This window comes from Capronia epimyces (genome assembly GCF_000585565.1).
Source record: "Capronia epimyces CBS 606.96 chromosome Unknown aczIQ-supercont1.5, whole genome shotgun sequence".
Lineage (NCBI taxonomy): Eukaryota > Fungi > Ascomycota > Eurotiomycetes > Chaetothyriales > Herpotrichiellaceae > Capronia > Capronia epimyces.
The window spans coordinates 1,369,586-1,385,231 of record NW_006912908.1 but is presented as its reverse complement, the minus strand read 5'-3'; the positions used below and the strand labels follow the sequence as shown (position 1 = coordinate 1,385,231).

General features: G+C 52.9%; 8 protein-coding genes across 8 annotated transcripts; 3 read left to right on the top strand and 5 right to left on the bottom strand.

Annotated features, from left to right (window-relative positions):
- Nucleotides 1–49: 49 nt before the first annotated feature.
- Nucleotides 50–1,108, top strand: A1O3_06438 (spermidine synthase; the record flags this gene model as incomplete). Its single annotated transcript, XM_007736558.1, has 3 exons — nt 50–80; nt 149–718; nt 831–1,108. 3 exons carry the CDS (start codon nt 50–52, stop codon nt 1,106–1,108), a joined length of 879 nt encoding a protein of 292 aa, XP_007734748.1.
- A 697-nt stretch (nt 1,109–1,805) lies between these two features.
- A1O3_06437 (uncharacterized protein) lies at nt 1,806–2,657 on the top strand (the record flags this gene model as incomplete). Its single annotated transcript, XM_007736557.1, has 1 exon — nt 1,806–2,657. The coding sequence occupies one exon, from the start codon at nt 1,806–1,808 to the stop codon at nt 2,655–2,657; it is 852 nt and encodes a 283-aa protein (XP_007734747.1).
- Nucleotides 2,658–3,693: 1,036 nt separating this feature from the next.
- On the bottom strand, nt 3,694–4,797 carry A1O3_06436 (uncharacterized protein; the record flags this gene model as incomplete). The annotated part of the gene is made up of 1 exon (XM_007736556.1): nt 3,694–4,797. One exon carries the CDS (start codon nt 4,795–4,797, stop codon nt 3,694–3,696), a length of 1,104 nt encoding a protein of 367 aa, XP_007734746.1.
- A 426-nt stretch (nt 4,798–5,223) lies between these two features.
- A1O3_06435 (uncharacterized protein) lies at nt 5,224–7,003 on the bottom strand (the record flags this gene model as incomplete). The annotated part of the gene is made up of 2 exons (XM_007736555.1): nt 5,224–6,452; nt 6,508–7,003. 2 exons carry the CDS (start codon nt 7,001–7,003, stop codon nt 5,224–5,226), a joined length of 1,725 nt encoding a protein of 574 aa, XP_007734745.1.
- Nucleotides 7,004–8,019: 1,016 nt separating this feature from the next.
- On the bottom strand, nt 8,020–8,472 carry A1O3_06434 (cytochrome c; the record flags this gene model as incomplete). The annotated part of the gene is made up of 3 exons (XM_007736554.1): nt 8,020–8,044; nt 8,104–8,198; nt 8,254–8,472. The coding sequence occupies 3 exons, from the start codon at nt 8,470–8,472 to the stop codon at nt 8,020–8,022; spliced, it is 339 nt and encodes a 112-aa protein (XP_007734744.1).
- Nucleotides 8,473–9,694: 1,222 nt separating this feature from the next.
- On the bottom strand, nt 9,695–10,801 carry A1O3_06433 (uncharacterized protein; the record flags this gene model as incomplete). The annotated part of the gene is made up of 1 exon (XM_007736553.1): nt 9,695–10,801. One exon carries the CDS (start codon nt 10,799–10,801, stop codon nt 9,695–9,697), a length of 1,107 nt encoding a protein of 368 aa, XP_007734743.1.
- Nucleotides 10,802–11,646: 845 nt separating this feature from the next.
- A1O3_06432 (mannose-6-phosphate isomerase) lies at nt 11,647–13,146 on the bottom strand (the record flags this gene model as incomplete). Its single annotated transcript, XM_007736552.1, has 4 exons — nt 11,647–12,837; nt 12,897–12,988; nt 13,044–13,064; nt 13,116–13,146. 4 exons carry the CDS (start codon nt 13,144–13,146, stop codon nt 11,647–11,649), a joined length of 1,335 nt encoding a protein of 444 aa, XP_007734742.1.
- A 1,223-nt stretch (nt 13,147–14,369) lies between these two features.
- A1O3_06431 (uncharacterized protein) lies at nt 14,370–15,536 on the top strand (the record flags this gene model as incomplete). Its single annotated transcript, XM_007736551.1, has 3 exons — nt 14,370–14,553; nt 14,715–15,207; nt 15,257–15,536. 3 exons carry the CDS (start codon nt 14,370–14,372, stop codon nt 15,534–15,536), a joined length of 957 nt encoding a protein of 318 aa, XP_007734741.1.
- Nucleotides 15,537–15,646: the final 110 nt, after the last annotated feature.

Sequence of the window (15,646 nt, the reverse complement as noted above, 5' to 3'; positions counted from 1 at the left end):
CTTCACATCGAATTGCCGTACCTTTGCCTTCGGTGCTCGCTCGTTCAACATGTCTGAAATCACCCATCCCACCATCAAGGGTGAGTTGTTCATAGCTCGGTCGACGTGGCAAAGAAGATCGGTTGCTGATCATAACCCGGGTCTCTAGATGGCTGGTTCAGAGAGATCTCCGACATGTGGCCAGGCCAGGCCATGATCCTGAAGGTCAACCAGGTCTTGCACCACGAAAAGTCCAAGTATCAAGACGTCCTGGTCTTCGAAAGCAGCGACCACGGCACCGTGATGGTCCTTGACAATGTGATTCAATCTACCGAGCGGGACGAGTTTTCCTACCAAGAGATGATCACGCATTTGGCCATGAACTCTCACCCAAACCCCAAGTCGGTCCTCGTCATCGGCGGCGGCGACGGCGGTGTTTTGCGTGAGGTCGTCAAACATGAGTCGGTTGAGAAGGCCATCCTTTGTGACATCGACGAAGCGGTCGTTCGTGTCAGCAAGAAATACCTGCCGGGAATGTCCATTGGCTTCCAACACCCAGCAGTCCAAGTCCATATTGGTGATGGCTTCAAGTTCCTTGCTGATCGCAAGAACGAGTTCGACGTCATTATCACCGACAGCAGCGATCCAGAAGGCCCAGCCGAGTCGCTGTTCCAGAAACCCTATTTTGAGCTTCTCTTCGGAGCCCTAAAAGACGGTGGTGTTATTACTACCCAAGGTTGTGCGCACCCATCCCCTCCCCTCACGTGTTTCGTGTCCTTGAGCTTGCTTAGGCAGGGTTCCTGTCAACGTTGTTGTGCCGCTAGCACTTGCTAACATTCTTTGTTTTCTAGCCGAAAACCAATGGCTTCACCTCCCGCTGATCACGAAGCTCAAGAAAGACTGCAAGGAAGTCTTCCCTGTGGTGGAATACGCCTACACCACCATCCCCACCTATCCTTCGGGCCAGATTGGTTTCATGGTCTGCTGCAAGGATCCCAACCGCGACGTCAAGGTGCCTTTGCGGTCATGGAGCCCAGAGGAGGAGGAAAAGCTGTGCAAATACTACAACAAAGAAATCCACCAGGCAAGCTTCATCCTACCGACATTTGCCCGCAAGGCGTTGAAGTAGATGCGAGCATCATCCGGTTGTGGAATTCTTTGGTTACAAGGGTGTTGGTCGGCATGATACGAGCTGGGACTCTTTCCAATCTTTCCTTCATTGGGTCTACACGGTTGAACTGAGATGGTATGGATATGCCATCTCCTTGTTTTCGAATGAATCTGGCATAATGCCATCAACGTTCAAGTTTGTACTGCTGGGACGAGGTCAATAGCCCCTACGTACCATTAACATGCCAGGCAACGGATTGCAAAGTTAGAAATAGGGGCAGGGGTAAAGGGGGCATAGAGAATGCGATGAGGGCACGAATGCATTACTCTTAATGAACGAAGCCACTGCATGGAACGAGCCAGAACTGTCCAAAGATTCGATTCTCGGCCACAAGATGGGATTGGTGATGTGAATTACATGTTGCAGGGATGTTGATATCACAGGCGACAATCGCATCCAACATGACTTCACACACAGCACCCAGTGGCCCCTGATGATGTCATCCCATATATGGGCAAAAGTTCCGTCAACTGGCATGGCAGCACGAGTCTTTTCATAGGTATTATTTGACCTCATAAAGCCTGTTCTCTTTGAAATTCTCTGTTTTCTCTCTGTTCTCTACTTGATTACATTTCGTCTTCACCACTGGCTCACATTGATTGACACGACACGAGCACATCATAACAGGACCAACCGAACCGACTTACTTAGCAACATGACGATCTCACTGAACCCTCGTGCCCCTAAGCCGGACCATGAGAACGCTCCCTACGAGGCCACTGGCCCCGTTGCCGCCGACTCACTGGCTGCGGAGTCGTTGGAGGCGAAGGGCGGATTTGCCGAAAACACAGGCGCAGCAGCGCAGTCGGTCCGGGGAGGTCAATCTACATTCGCCACCACTGACACTTCAGCCGCCCATGTTCTGCACCCAGCAGCATCGGGCGCAAGCCGCGAGAAGCAAGATGCGCTCGGGGCGGACGCCGACGTCAAAGGCGCCTCGGGCCTCAAGCTCGACGCGGCAGGCAAGGCCGACTTTGACGGCGCGCACAACGCGGACGGATACTACGGCGGGCCGAGCGGCCAGGGCCAGGCTCTGAGCCACGGCGGCGGGAGGGCTGGCGATAGCGACTTTGGTGCGTCGACAGCCCCGGGCCGGCACACGGCTGATCCAGAAATCCGGTCGACCGGCAGTGGCTTCGACAACGCCTCCTCGTCCGGTGGCGGTGGTGCTGGCGCGCGGCCCTATGTCGACGCTGCCCCAGGATACGTGGCCAGTGTGACGGGCGCCGCGAGATCTGATGGCTCGTACAAGCCCAAGGGCAGCAACCTCGACGATGCAGACGTGACCGACTCCGTCCCGAAGACCAAGACATTCACCGGCAATGTGGGCGGCCAGTACGATCCTGGGCGCGTGGCAGAGCGAGAATTCGAAGGACGCAACACCGGATTCGAAACCGAGCTTTCTTCGGCCGGCGTGGACGGAGGCAGACAGCGACAGCAAGGTTCCTCGGGCGCAGTGGGCGAGCAAGGGGGACAGTATGGCGTGCTCGAAAGCGAGAGAGCATGAACAGATGACGGTGGAAGTGAAGGACCATCTATCACCCTCGACTTCACATCTGGCTGTGCGTTCGCGGAGATATGGTCGACGACCGTGGAGGGATCAAGAACAAAGGAAAGGAATACGATAAAGCTGAAAGGTATCCATTCGCCCTGTTTTTGGACTGAAACACGTCCCACAGTCGTAGAGCAAGAGCAGCCTCTTGCTCAAGGGAGCAGACATGCCTGTACCCACCTGCATGGATGATTACATCTGCATCTGTATCTGCATCTCTAGGAATACAAAATCAACCCTGTCAAACACTCAAGCATATTGTAACCTTGGTTCAGCCTTAGCCCTGTCGACTCAGTAGGTCCTTATACTTGACCGTGATCCCTTGACCATTTGGTGTTATTGATATGAAAGCCCTGAGCCATTCAGCATACAGCACCCTTCATTTATTTGTAGTTGAGGGTTAGGCCCAATTCTTGACCTTGTCACAAGTTGCGAAAAGAACAACGCCCCGATGAACATTGCTCCTGATGTCCTCTGTTTCTGGCCGTCCGTACATGGTTATGATCGCTGTTCGCCTGCTTTTCGAAAGTAATACAATATCGTCGTTTCTTTCTTAAGAACAACCTGCGGGTAATGCCCCATCATGGTTGCCCTGTTCCTCCTCACCGGCTGTAGCATAATCATTCGACCATCTTGGCCGCTCGGGTTCGACCCGACGTGGAACTCGGGAATTCGCCTAGCTCTGCACGGTCCTACTGTTGGCGCAGTCACCAGTGCGAGCCTGACTGCTGCTTGATCAAGGCACTCCTCTCGATCGAGGCTTGGCCCACTTCTGTAGGTCCATGAGACTTCGAGATATCAAAGGCTCTCTCTCAGCCAATCTGTGAGAGGCACACACAGGCAGCCGTGGTGAAGCTGCAAATTCATGTGCTTTGCTGCAACGGGCGCCTCCACAGGCGGTCTGGAGACAACGGGTACGACCGGTCTGGACGTTTGCTGCAAGGTGGATGTAGGCCAACCCTGTCAAAAGGAACTCAAGCACAAACACTGTTCAGACAGCATTCGCGCCCGCATCTGCACCATCTTCGAGATTCAGGAATCCGTCCAGGCCACTCATAACATCTCGCGCCACGCCATCGACAACGACACTCTTGATCACGGCCTTCAGCACACTCCTCTTGACACCACCAACCCTCGGTCTCCAGACTCCGGGAACATCGACACCTTTTTGAGGCTCCTCGGACTGAGGGATTCCTTTCATAGTATCCCTCGCTGGGCTGTCGACCATACGGACTGCGAGCACCTTGCAATCTTTGTCATCGTCGGTGCTACTTGCTATGCTGACGGCAACAATACCGTCCGCAACAGCAAGCTCTTCCCTGCTCGGGTCGAAGATGACGTTCTCGCCCACCACTAGCACGAGAAGGATGACTGGAGGTCTTGGGCTGGTAGTAACGACTTTCCGTGGATACAGATAGGTGCTTGCCATCCAGTCGTCGTCTGCAACGGGGTCTTCTTCTCCTTCGCTCTTGAGCTTGGGGATTCTCGTGTCTCGGAGAGCAAGGTGAGCAGCCATGCTCAAGAGCGGGAGTGGATAACTTGCCAGGCCGTTGGGCGAGATCAAGAGGACATCGACATAGACATGCCAATGCCACCGCGAATTGATCACCAAGCTGTCCTGCAACGACATTGTGTAGCTATTGTCCGACTGCGGCGCCGTTGATAAAGGCACTGCGAGTGGCTCCCGAAGCATTTCCTCGAGAAAAGCCAAATTGGGGTCATCGTCTCGTAGACCAGGCACGGTGAGTGTAAGGGTGACCCATTCCTGTTTGCCCATTGCTTGTTTCCGGCGCTCGTCTTCGTCCATATCGATATCCATCGCGCTGTCCACGTGGTACTTCAATCCCGTATTCTTTCGTTCCACCGTTTTCTCAACCTCAAGCTTCACTCCTACTATGGCTTCACGGCCGTCGCTGAAGCCGACGTGTGCACTGCCATTGACTGCTGGAAGCACGCCTGTCTCTGCGCGCAGTGGACGAAAATCGGTGCCCAGTGACCGAGCATCTGGTCGCAATGGTGGGACTGAGGATAGCGAGGTATGGAGGTAAGCGAGTTCGGCCGGTGAGAACGGTGAAGAGCTGGCGAGCGAAGGCATCTTCGAGGGATTGGGAACAACAAGGTCAGGGAAGATGCAAACTTGGGCGAAATCGTTGCTGTGCAGCAACCAGTCGTGGCACCAGGCCTTCCGCAACTCTGCTCAGGCGAAGGAACAAGTTTTCCTCCTTGCCAAAAGACTAAGTGGAAGGGTACCGAGTCGTTGGTCAAGAAACGCTTTGTAACTTCAAGGTGTTAGGATCGTGGGAGTCTTAAAAAATAATGTGATGATGCCCGCCGCCGGAGTTACCAAAAATTGACAGGAATATCTCCGTCGGCTATACTGGAGAATCGAGATGAAGGAAGCGTCTAATGTAGTAGTACTAGATGTCTTCGGAGCCGTGTGTTCTAGCCCCGTCTGCTAACCATATGATACATTCGTGATTCTCTGCGCGTCTTATCCTGCTTCGCACATGTCGCCATCCACTCAACCATCAAGAGCCATGCCATCCAGGCCACCGCCCACCCCCACAAGGCGGGCCCGTCCAGACTTTGCTCCATAAACCATTTCCATGAGTTTGCTCTTCTGTCTCTCGCGCACGCCCCTGAGATAATCATAAGTTCCTTCCAGTCCCCTAATCTGGTGCTCAACCACACTCGCGTTATCAATGCTGACCGAGTCATTTCTTCTGACCAGCGGGCTCACCAATTTCCTCCGGAGCGTTTCCAGGTTGACTTTGAGTGTCTGCAACCGGCCATGATGCTCCATCAGTAGGTGCTTGTTGTTGACGGTCCTGGATCGCACGCTGGATAACAGTTGTTTGTTTTTCTCGTACTTCCTCAACATCGCCGCATTTGGACCAATCACTCGAGTCCACAGGGACGATAGCAGATCATTCTCGAGTCTCTCCTGTGTATCTGTCTCTCTGACCACGGTTCGCTGCAGGTTCAAAAATTGCCGGTCGATGGATTCGAACAGAGCGAACAATGCCGCTGAGTGGGTCAATTCACTGTTGATAGATTCCTCAAGCACATTGACGAACTCATGGAAGGTCCTCGTCAGTGTTGCTCTCGTTTTCTGCGGCGAACTGGCGCCAAAGACATCTGTAAGCACCTTTCCTAGTGCGGTCGGTCCCGTGGATGTTTCCAATAGTCCTCCCCGATTCAAAAGGCCGTGCAAGTGATCAAAGACCACCCCGGAAAACGAACCGCCTTGAGTCGATGTGAGGCCTTGCAGCTCTCGTTTGGCCCAATCCATCACAAGGAGAATACTATCCACGTCCGAGTCGACATCGGCGAAGAAGCGTGTCAATTCTAGTCCCAGAGACTTCAGGCTGTCGGACAATTCATCCAAAGAGCGTACAATAAGCGGCGCCGAAGTCATGTTAGCACTCCTGACTGACTCTCCAAGGTCCCAAACTGCCACGCTTGTTTCTTGCAGCGCCGTGATTTGAGCGTAGCCATTCTCCGAATAGAAAATTAATGGCTCGAACGATTTGGCCAGGGTCGACACCTTAACCAGGTCGGGGACAGGAGGAGAAATGGGGGGAATGAGAATAATGCGTAAAAGCGATGCGAAGAGAAGAGTCGTTAGAAGAGAAAAGAGCGTGCTTGATTTTGTCCGGGTCATAACATCGAATTTGCGGTGAACAAAGTTGAAAAAGGTGACGAAAGGTTCCCGGTGTTGCACTTCCGCTCGGAGTTGTAATCGAATATCTAGATCCATTGACATCAGCGACTCATCAATACTGGGGGGTAGGGATCCATTTACAGTTGTTTGGGCTCTCCTGAGAGACAGGCTCTTCCGGGCCATAGTCTCCAATCTTCACATCATGTTGAGGTTCTGCCTCTGGGGAGCGCTCCCGTACCGGTGAGTCTGTGCCCGAAGGCAGGGGTGTATTGACAGCCACCGTAATGTCTGGGTCTCCTTCTGTGGCATCTAGATATACTTCTGGGCTTGTCTGTCTTGATCTCGATGGGCTCATCGACGGTCGCAAATCATATTTTGCATACGGATCATGTCTGAACCATCCACTCGCGTTCGCATTGCGGATCTTGAACCCCGGAGGAGACCATGGTAGCCCCGTGCTCGACCGGTCGTCGACCTCGCTGTCTCCGTGATCTGATCTGAAGCCGGAAAGGAGGGGCGAGCGTCGTTCTTGTTCTTCGAAATCTTCGATCGAGGCTTCTAGTAACGAATGTGCGTCTTCAGGAACCCCCTCCACGTAGAGATTGTCAAATGGGACTGCAGCCATCATCGCAGCCATGGCAAGGTATAAAGAAGGAGAAAATGAAGCATCAAGACAAGGCTGCAAGTGTAGCTGAGGCGGGGTAGCAGGTTGACAAAACGGCCGCTTTCCTGAACCACGTTGAAATGGAACAATTGTCACCGCAGCAGCGATCGAATGGAACGAATGGGATAAAACAACGTCAAATACAGTGCAGCAACTGTTTCCAGTCAACGGGAGAACAAGGCACTCGAGAATTCACGACGCTTGGAAGGGCAAAATAGGGATATCCATGTCTGGACAGTGCGGGATGCAGGCTAGCCCAGCCTCTCTCGCTGGCGCAGGCAATGCATTCATCAGTTCAGGGACGTGCATCTGCCCTCACTGCTGCGTTTGGGTTCACGGCCCCGTCCAAGGCACGGGTGCCAGAGGCGAGTGAGAGCGAGAGGGAAATGTTGGAGGCTGGGACAGCTGGCACTTGGGGTGTCGTGGTTTGGGGGGAGCAGCCCTACCAATCAAGTCCCCAAATGCGCTCTGGACCAGGGTTTCTGATGCAAGGGCGAAGGGATGCCGCAGCTCTAGCTTCTGTCACGGCAGCACTGCCTCAGCCTACCATTGGTGTTGACTACGGGTGAATGAGCACCAGTCGGCTCATTAGCCTAGATCTGTGAAGCTCTTTGGACCGTGGGAGCAGGTGTGCATACCCGCCACAAAGCAGTTTATTGACCATATCATGTGAAGGAGGAATTGTGGAGCAGAGAAGTTGCTTGATTGTCGGTTTTCAACAGCCATGTCTGCCAGTCGCGTGAAATGCAGGTACGCTGAGAAAGTAACCGGTGCGATTATGTACACTGAACTGTCTACCGGCTTCTCCGGAGTGTCTTGGTCGGTTATTGGTATGCAAGTGCCAACATTCAGATTAGGTAGATGTGCGCCTCCGCCGTCTTTGATGATACAGCAGCCGATGATCCCGAAATCGACAAAGCAATCAAGGTGGCTGAACCAAGGCGGCCGAACCGCCTGCTAGGTGTGGCAAATAGTTTGATGGTCGCAATTTACTTGGTCTCCTCGCGCAGCCAGCTAGTTGAGTGTCAGCAAATATATACGGAGAGAGGGCTTGGGAATTATGGGAGACGAACGTGATCAGATCATTCCTGTCCTTGGCCTTCTTCAAGCCACCGAAAGCCATCTTCGTGCCGGGAATGTATTTCTTTGGGTTCTCGAGGTATTCATACTGTTGCACATTAGCATCTGGAGTCAGAACACAACATGCGGTAGGCGATGATTACCAGAGTGCCCTCATCCCATGTGATGCCCTTCTGCTTGTTGGCGTCTGTGTAGGAAAAGCCGTCGACGGAGCCCGTCTTGCGGCCGAAGAGACCGTGCAGGTTAGGGCCGATCTTGTTGCCTTCCGACTCGACGACGGTGTGGCACTGAGCGCATCTCGTCTTGAAGAGGTTGGCACCCTTCTTGGCGTCACCTGTAGGGGGAAATCGTGAGCTTCTCATCCTCTTTTTCTCATTTGCAGCCTTCTCGCAGCAGCTTCCTGTTCTTGCTTGGCCAAGGTTGACTCGAGCTCATCCAACTCTTGAGGCAAATATGGAAAATACGACCAGGCCATATTCCCATGAGCTAGACACGAGTTTCGAATCGAGTATCCGAATGATAATTCGAGTTGAAGGTGACTTCTGTGTAGGAAGCGACGCAAGGTAAATGACGGCGGTGTAGGAAGCGCACGGCGGTGCAGTGGCTCGAACAGCCATCGAGAGTGTCAGAGGATGCGGTCACATCACCATTGGCACAGTGAAGAGGTACAGTGAAGCTGCTGCGAAGCTATAATGGCACCTGGAGAAGGCAAGACTTACCATCCTTGAAACCGTCGTCCTTGCCCATTTTTTGCTTTTATTGTACAACGACGAGTATGAATAAGAGAGGGTAATACTAGGATGTGATCCGAGTATGTCTAGTGCAGTGATAGAGCTCGAGAGTGGGTGTAGTAGGGGAAAGTAGAGTGCAATGGACCAAAAAAGTTCGACAAGAATGGAAGAAAAGGAAAAAGCGTATGACGGAGATGAGCAGCTGAGTGGTTTTGCAGCCCGGGCACTGGGCCGATGATGCGCCTCCAATAGGCACTCTGGCATTGCTTCGGCCTCTGCTTCTGGGCCCCTAAGCCTAGGAGGCCTGCCACTGTGGCGCTGGAAAAGTGGCGCCCGCCCCTGCGAACGCCCCAGCTACCCGGCCAATTACCGCTGTTCCATTGTCATGATGAGCGTTTCGGGCATTCTCGGGGGTTGAAGGGAAGTTTGCTGAGGAGGTTAAACGTCCTCCTGCTTGACCGCGTAGGGCCCAGCAACAGTGATGATGATGAGAGATAAACAAGAGGAACGAGATGTGTCCTCTACTTGCTGTTGCCTTGCAAGCTCCGTTCAAGAGGCTGCTTGAGGTACCTATGCCATCCGTACTATGGCTGCTGTTCTCGCTTCCACCGCAATCCGACCAATTGCCACGTGACCAGCCTGGCTACGTATCGTCGCCTATCATTTTCGCGCCGGAAGCCGCGGAAATCGAGACTTTGCCGGCTGTGCAATAATGATTACCCGTACAGTGGTCAGGTACGAGTACGGAGGAACGGATACACCACTCCAGTCACTTCGTTCATCATTTAGCTAGAGGTGAGCTTGTCGACCCTCTCCTTCACTGTTGCCGCTCTATTGCCCTTCGACTCATCCGCTACGACATGGTGGCCCAGAACTCATCAATCAGTTCGTGCCTCTTGACGGCAAGGTCGAAATCGCCGTAGGGTTGACCCTCAGCATACGCCTCATACAGACGACCGATGTTCTGCCCCTGGGTCGGGAGGTCAGTCCATTCCTTACCACCTTCGTCGGTCACGATGTCTTCGATTTCACCCTTCTCCGAATTTGAGAACCGGAAACTAGTAGCCTTTGCCATCTGCGGGCCAGCGCTGGCGAACTCAACCGCCAGTTCGCCCTTGGTTCCATATATCCTCCAGATGGACCCCGGGCTGCCGATGAACCTGTCTCCCGCCCTCAGGTGGAAACTGAATACCGCTCGAGGGTGCCTGTCCAATCGTCCCTGAAGCAGGATTTGATCAGGGGTGTTCTTGTCATACAGTTCTTCCGACAGCGACCCATCCTGCCCCATAGTGTGCATTCGCGGTCTCAAATTCGCCGCCAAGGGAGCATAGCTACCTGGCAGCAGCTCTCCCACTGCGTAAAAGATCGAGTCCAGGATGTGGCCGCCATATATTGTCAGGAGATTGCCTCCGACCTTTCGGTCCATGAAGTAGCGATACCGTTCACCCGCTGCGTTGTTCTGCCACACATGGATGGCCCCCTGATAATTGACGCTATGGATTTCCCCCAAGGCTCCAGTGTCGATGAGCTCCTTGATCTTCTTCACGCTGGGTGACATGCGGCCTTGGAGGCCGATGATGGTTTTGAGGTTCTTCTCGGTGGCTAGAGCAGCCATCTCCTTTGCTTGTTGGGTGGTTGCGGCCAGAGGCCATTCCACATACACATTCTTGCCAGCCTTCAGAGCAGGCAAGGCAACTTCATAGTGAGTATCTGCACGAGTCGAGACAACATAGAGGTCGACGTCTGGGTCTGCGGCAAGCTGCTCGTACGAGTCGTAAGCCTTTGTCGATTCCGGCAGGTTATGGGCCTTGATCGCCGCCTTGGTGGATTCCAGCGTCGAGTTGCACAGTGCCACGATCTGGTAGTTGGGTGACTTGGCCAGGCGAGGCAGATGCGCCAAAGTCGCCCAGGCACCTGCTTTGCTAGACAATCCCACGATTCCTATTCTGATGGGCGCCATTCTCGTATGAGATCGAATTGGGAGGAGAGAAGTAGCCGGATGGTGATCTACAGAAACGTCGAGGGACGATAAGAAGGCAACACCTTGGATCTTCGGCCTTCGTTGGGCCAGGACTGGATAGAAGTACGATAGGCGTTGACTGATAGAAGTCCAGTTCCCCTCTCCCGCTCCTGTGGCTCTGATATGGGCGGTGACATCGGTCCAAGAGCGATACTGGCACTGCGACGTTGATTGGCTTACAAATCGGGTTGATATTCCAACCAACTAAACAATGGATTTGTCAGTCGTCCTACTTCGATTAGACTCTCCCAGTCAGATTCTCCCAAGTCACCATCTCGTCTGCCTAATATGTGACTCTCGAAACCGAGGCGTCGAATTGGGCCCCGACAGCTAAGACATCCCCGCACCAGGGGCTGGTGGGAGACTTGGGGAGGTGAGTAGATGAAGTTCCGGGCGAGTGTCACGATACAGGCATGATGTGATATGTGCCGGGGGTGACCTGTCACGCAGGGCCAGGGCTCGCTCTGCTGGATCCTTCTCAGCATGATATAATATAATGAAAGAAGAGAGTCACATCGCGAGAAAACTACGTTAGTTGCCATTTGATATTGCAATGGTCATCCATTACCTTTGATGCGACCCTATGTCGCGATCGAACGTTCCCGTGTTCGTTGCATAATGCATATCACGGCTTTTGCATATACAGTCGTGATCCCCTGTTCCCATATTCCCCGTCATTCTGCGTTGCTTGTTCCCTGCATCGTCGAGCAGCCCGTTGCAACGCTGCACCCAAAACATCATAGCTTGACCTTGACCTTGACCTTGACCTTTTCTGTGTCTTCTATTCAATGATGAACACCATTCTCCTTTGCACCATCGTTGATCTCGCAGAACGCACGGAACGTGACCATATCGTCGCTGCTGCTCTCAATGACCAGCTCGGCTGTCGCGCCGACAAAGTACACCCAGCCTTCCTTGATGTCCTCGGTCTTGGGACCCACGCTGACCTTGCCCTCGCCAGAGGTGCAGATGACGATGCTTGGGCCCGCGAGGCCTTCAAAAGTGGCCTTGGCGCCAGGCTTCTTGAGCTCGGTGCGGACGACACTGAACTCCTCAATCGGCGGGTCATAGAGTAGCGACTCGCTGCCCGAGCTGTATGCCGTGCCGTTCAGCGTGGCGTATGGGTAGGGGACGGGCTGAAGCAGTTGCTGCTCAGGCGGGTCGTGGTCGTAGGTCAAAATGTCAGTCAAGGTGTCGACGTCTTGGAACTTCGGAGTGAAGCCGGCGCGGATGACATTGTCGCTGCTCGCCATGCATTCGATGATGTCGCCCGAGATGTACGCGTGGATGTCATCTGCCTTCAGGTACATAGCCTGCCCAGGCGAGAGTTTGACGTAGTTCAGGAAAAACAGCACGAACAGGCCAATGTCCTCGGGGAATTGGCGGTCGCAGCGTTGGACGAGTTCGCACAGCTCTTCGGAGGTGTTGACGCTGGGCCCGGGAGTGATGGAGCCGGATTGGGCGAGTTGGACGAGCTCTTTGGACTTGGCAGCTACCTTGTCGCGGGGAGTCTTCATGAGCGAGCTAAAGGCGGCCTTGAGGCGGGCCTTTGCTTCTTCAGGTGTTGAAGAAGAGGAACTGGCAATTTCTTCGAGGCCTTTGGCCTCGGTCTCGCCAACCAGTTCGCGAAGGGGAGGAATGGTGGCTAAGAAGTGAGCAATCTCCTTCAATGGCCGAAATCCACATAGCCCTTCGAATGGAGTGATGGCTAGTGTCATTTCAGGCTTGTGATTGTCGTCCGGATAGTTCTTGGGGTCTTTGGCGTGCAGCTTCTCGGCCAGCTTCTTGTTTGGGTGTGCTTGGATCGAGAGTGCCTTGTTGATGGATAGAACTTTGAAAAGGAAGGGAAGTTTCTTGTTGTATTTGGCGGTGATGTCGGTTCCCATGAGGGCCTGGTTGTCAGAAACCAGATCAAGCAAACTGCGGCCTGTGGTGAGATCTTTGGATGGCAGGGAGGGATGGGTGCCCATCCATAGCTAAGCACGCGTCAGCAACGATCCACATCCACGAGATATAACTCTCGCGGTGCACCTACCTCAGCGTATGGTTTGTCCTCTTGGATAGTGAAGTTGTCCGAGGGGGTTGCTGCAGCATATCTTGCTGCAGCCGAGTCCTTTCCTTTCTTGCCTGCAGGATTGTCAGTATCTAGACAGAGACAAGTTCGATACAAAGGCAGACTTACCCCAGTCGTAGCTATTGCAGCCTGGTCATCATTAGCTGTAATCACTCATGAGTGAGAGACGGGGTGCTTTACCGCATTGGAGACGAAGGAGAGGGACCTGCATCTTGGTACTTCGTTGTAACGTCAAAAGCAACTCCTCAACAATGAGCGATTTTGGGGGATCCCTATATGGGAAGAGCAGACGATCAACCTCAGGAGTGCCTGGGGTTCTGGAAGAAAATTATGGGAAGACCACGGAATAGTTCTGGCGGTGAAAAGGGGGAACGCTGAACAGTTGACAGGTCTCAACTGTGGGAAACGTGGTCGATTGCCGACCAATAATAGAGTCTAGAACTAGTCACGTGAATTTCGGAATTAGCAAACACTTCTCTTGAAGATATCATACCGCAGCTTATGGGAGGCTACAAACCCCTGTAATATATGTAGACATTGTGTAGGTATAATTTCACATCCTCTGACAAGCGCCTCGTATCTTTCAACCTCACAGCTGGACTGTTAGATGTGGAACTGCCTATGTCCAAGGCTGACTGGATCAGCTGACCTCAGCCTTGCGACAAAGTCACATGATTACCAGGTATCATTCAGTGTTCACAACCTAATAAACATAATCAACTTCACAATGACATAATATAACCACAAAACCCTGGTTGCACTCGGTGGCCTGGTCGGATCTGATTCAGATACCCTTCCTACACGCACTATGGTACGAGTAGGAGCTCCGATTGCCACCTCCCTAATTCCAGGAGTTGACAACCCAAAAAGCCAGTTGACCTATCCAGCCATCGGAGGAACCCTGTATATATTACAGGTGCATCTACAGTATCTTGAAAAAATAACAGACTTTCTCATTCCCGTGAGTTTTTGTAATTTTGGTCGATGATCACCTTTCTCTGAGAAACGGTCACGTGTCAGTCACATGACTGTTCGGATTACCTCAGAATCGCAACATCCAACCAACAAACCAATCATCCTCTTCGTCTTCAGCCACTCTTTTCCTTGTATGCCATGTTACCAACCCAGCGGTCAGCTGTTTCCTCCTCTCGCCCTTGTTCGCAGTCACTCTATCTGCCGGACGATGGACTCAGGTCGGTCTCTGTTCTGTGACATTCTCAGGACCTGAGCTCGGCCATCACCGCTTGACGCTTGACGGTTACGTCCTGCTGCAAGGAAGCCTCTCTGCGATCTCTGGGTTCTATGAAGACGATATTGGCGACAACCCTGTCTTGACCGACCAGAGGCGCTTCTACGATACTCAAGTCCTACGACATACTGTCCTAGGTATATCCGCGTCTCGGATAGTCCCCTCATCAGGTTACAGTACCTAACATGGGATCACGTCCTCGTGGAGGCCGGGGCATGGCCAGCCGAGATGGCAAAGAGACTGATCTGGAAAACGACTTCCTCAGTCGAGCGGTGGAAAGCCTCCGAAAGGCTCAAGGATACAACGATGAATCCAAACGGATCGGGCTAGAAATCGTGACCCTCGAAGACGAGATTAAAACAAATGGCCGTACGTTAAGACTTGTCTGATTTTGCCTTTTGCAAACACCGCCATCGATTAATGAAGCAGTTACTGTGATGGCTTCGCGAATGGTGTTAGGTTTCTATGCGGGTGTTTGCTCGGGTTTCGTGCATTTTGCCTCAGCTTTGGTAATGACAATGATCCTACAGATTCCACGCCTGATAATCACCGACGTCTTGACGCGCTCTATCGAGAGAATCTCAGATATGCAGAAATGGAGAAGAAGGTCCATGATGACGAAGACATTATCAACAATCTCGCGATCTTGGCGACGATGAAGACCAATGACGACCTTGCACCCCGAAATGGGCAGCAGAAGTCTCGCAAACACCAGAGACCGACGATCGAGCCAGACATTGTGGTGGAATCTCCCGGGCCCAGCCCAGGAGATGGTCGCCTCGAAATGATAAAACGGGTCAAGGGCACCTCTCAGCGAAGCTCTAGTACTGCTAGTCAAAATCGAACGGCTGCCGGCGCCAAAGACGACGGAGCTGACACGCACAGAGGTATACAGGCAGAGAAGGCCGGGCAACTCATTTCTGGAACCGAAGTGTTCTATAAATATCCCAAAGACCAACAGGAGCATGAAGAGGGTGTCGGTATTCATGGAATCATCAAGAAAGTGTGGCATGAGAAGAAACCGTAAGTGAACCGGCTTGCTACATCCCGATATCATCCTGACTGCTTCCAGGATTCAATACGATGTTAGAGATCCCGAGGACGACGCTTCCGGAAAACAGACAGTGCGCAAGGCGACCGCAAGGGACCTTGTGCCAATTCCGCAGAGCGTGGCTAATATCCCACAATTTCCCACCGGGGCGAATGTGTACGCCAAATACCCTGACACCGACACTTTCTACCGAGCCAAGGTCAAGAGCTTTCAGAAAGGGATGTACAGCCTCAAATTCGACGAGGACGACAAGGAGATGCTTGTCGACGTGAGATTTGTGCTGGACTCGAGACTGAGATGAGCTCTACGACTGCGACAATTTGCTATGGAAGGAGCTGCAAGAGTGCCCCTTATGGGATGCGGGCTGTAACAGTGCAGCGGCCACAACATATATCTTGCAGGTGAAACGAC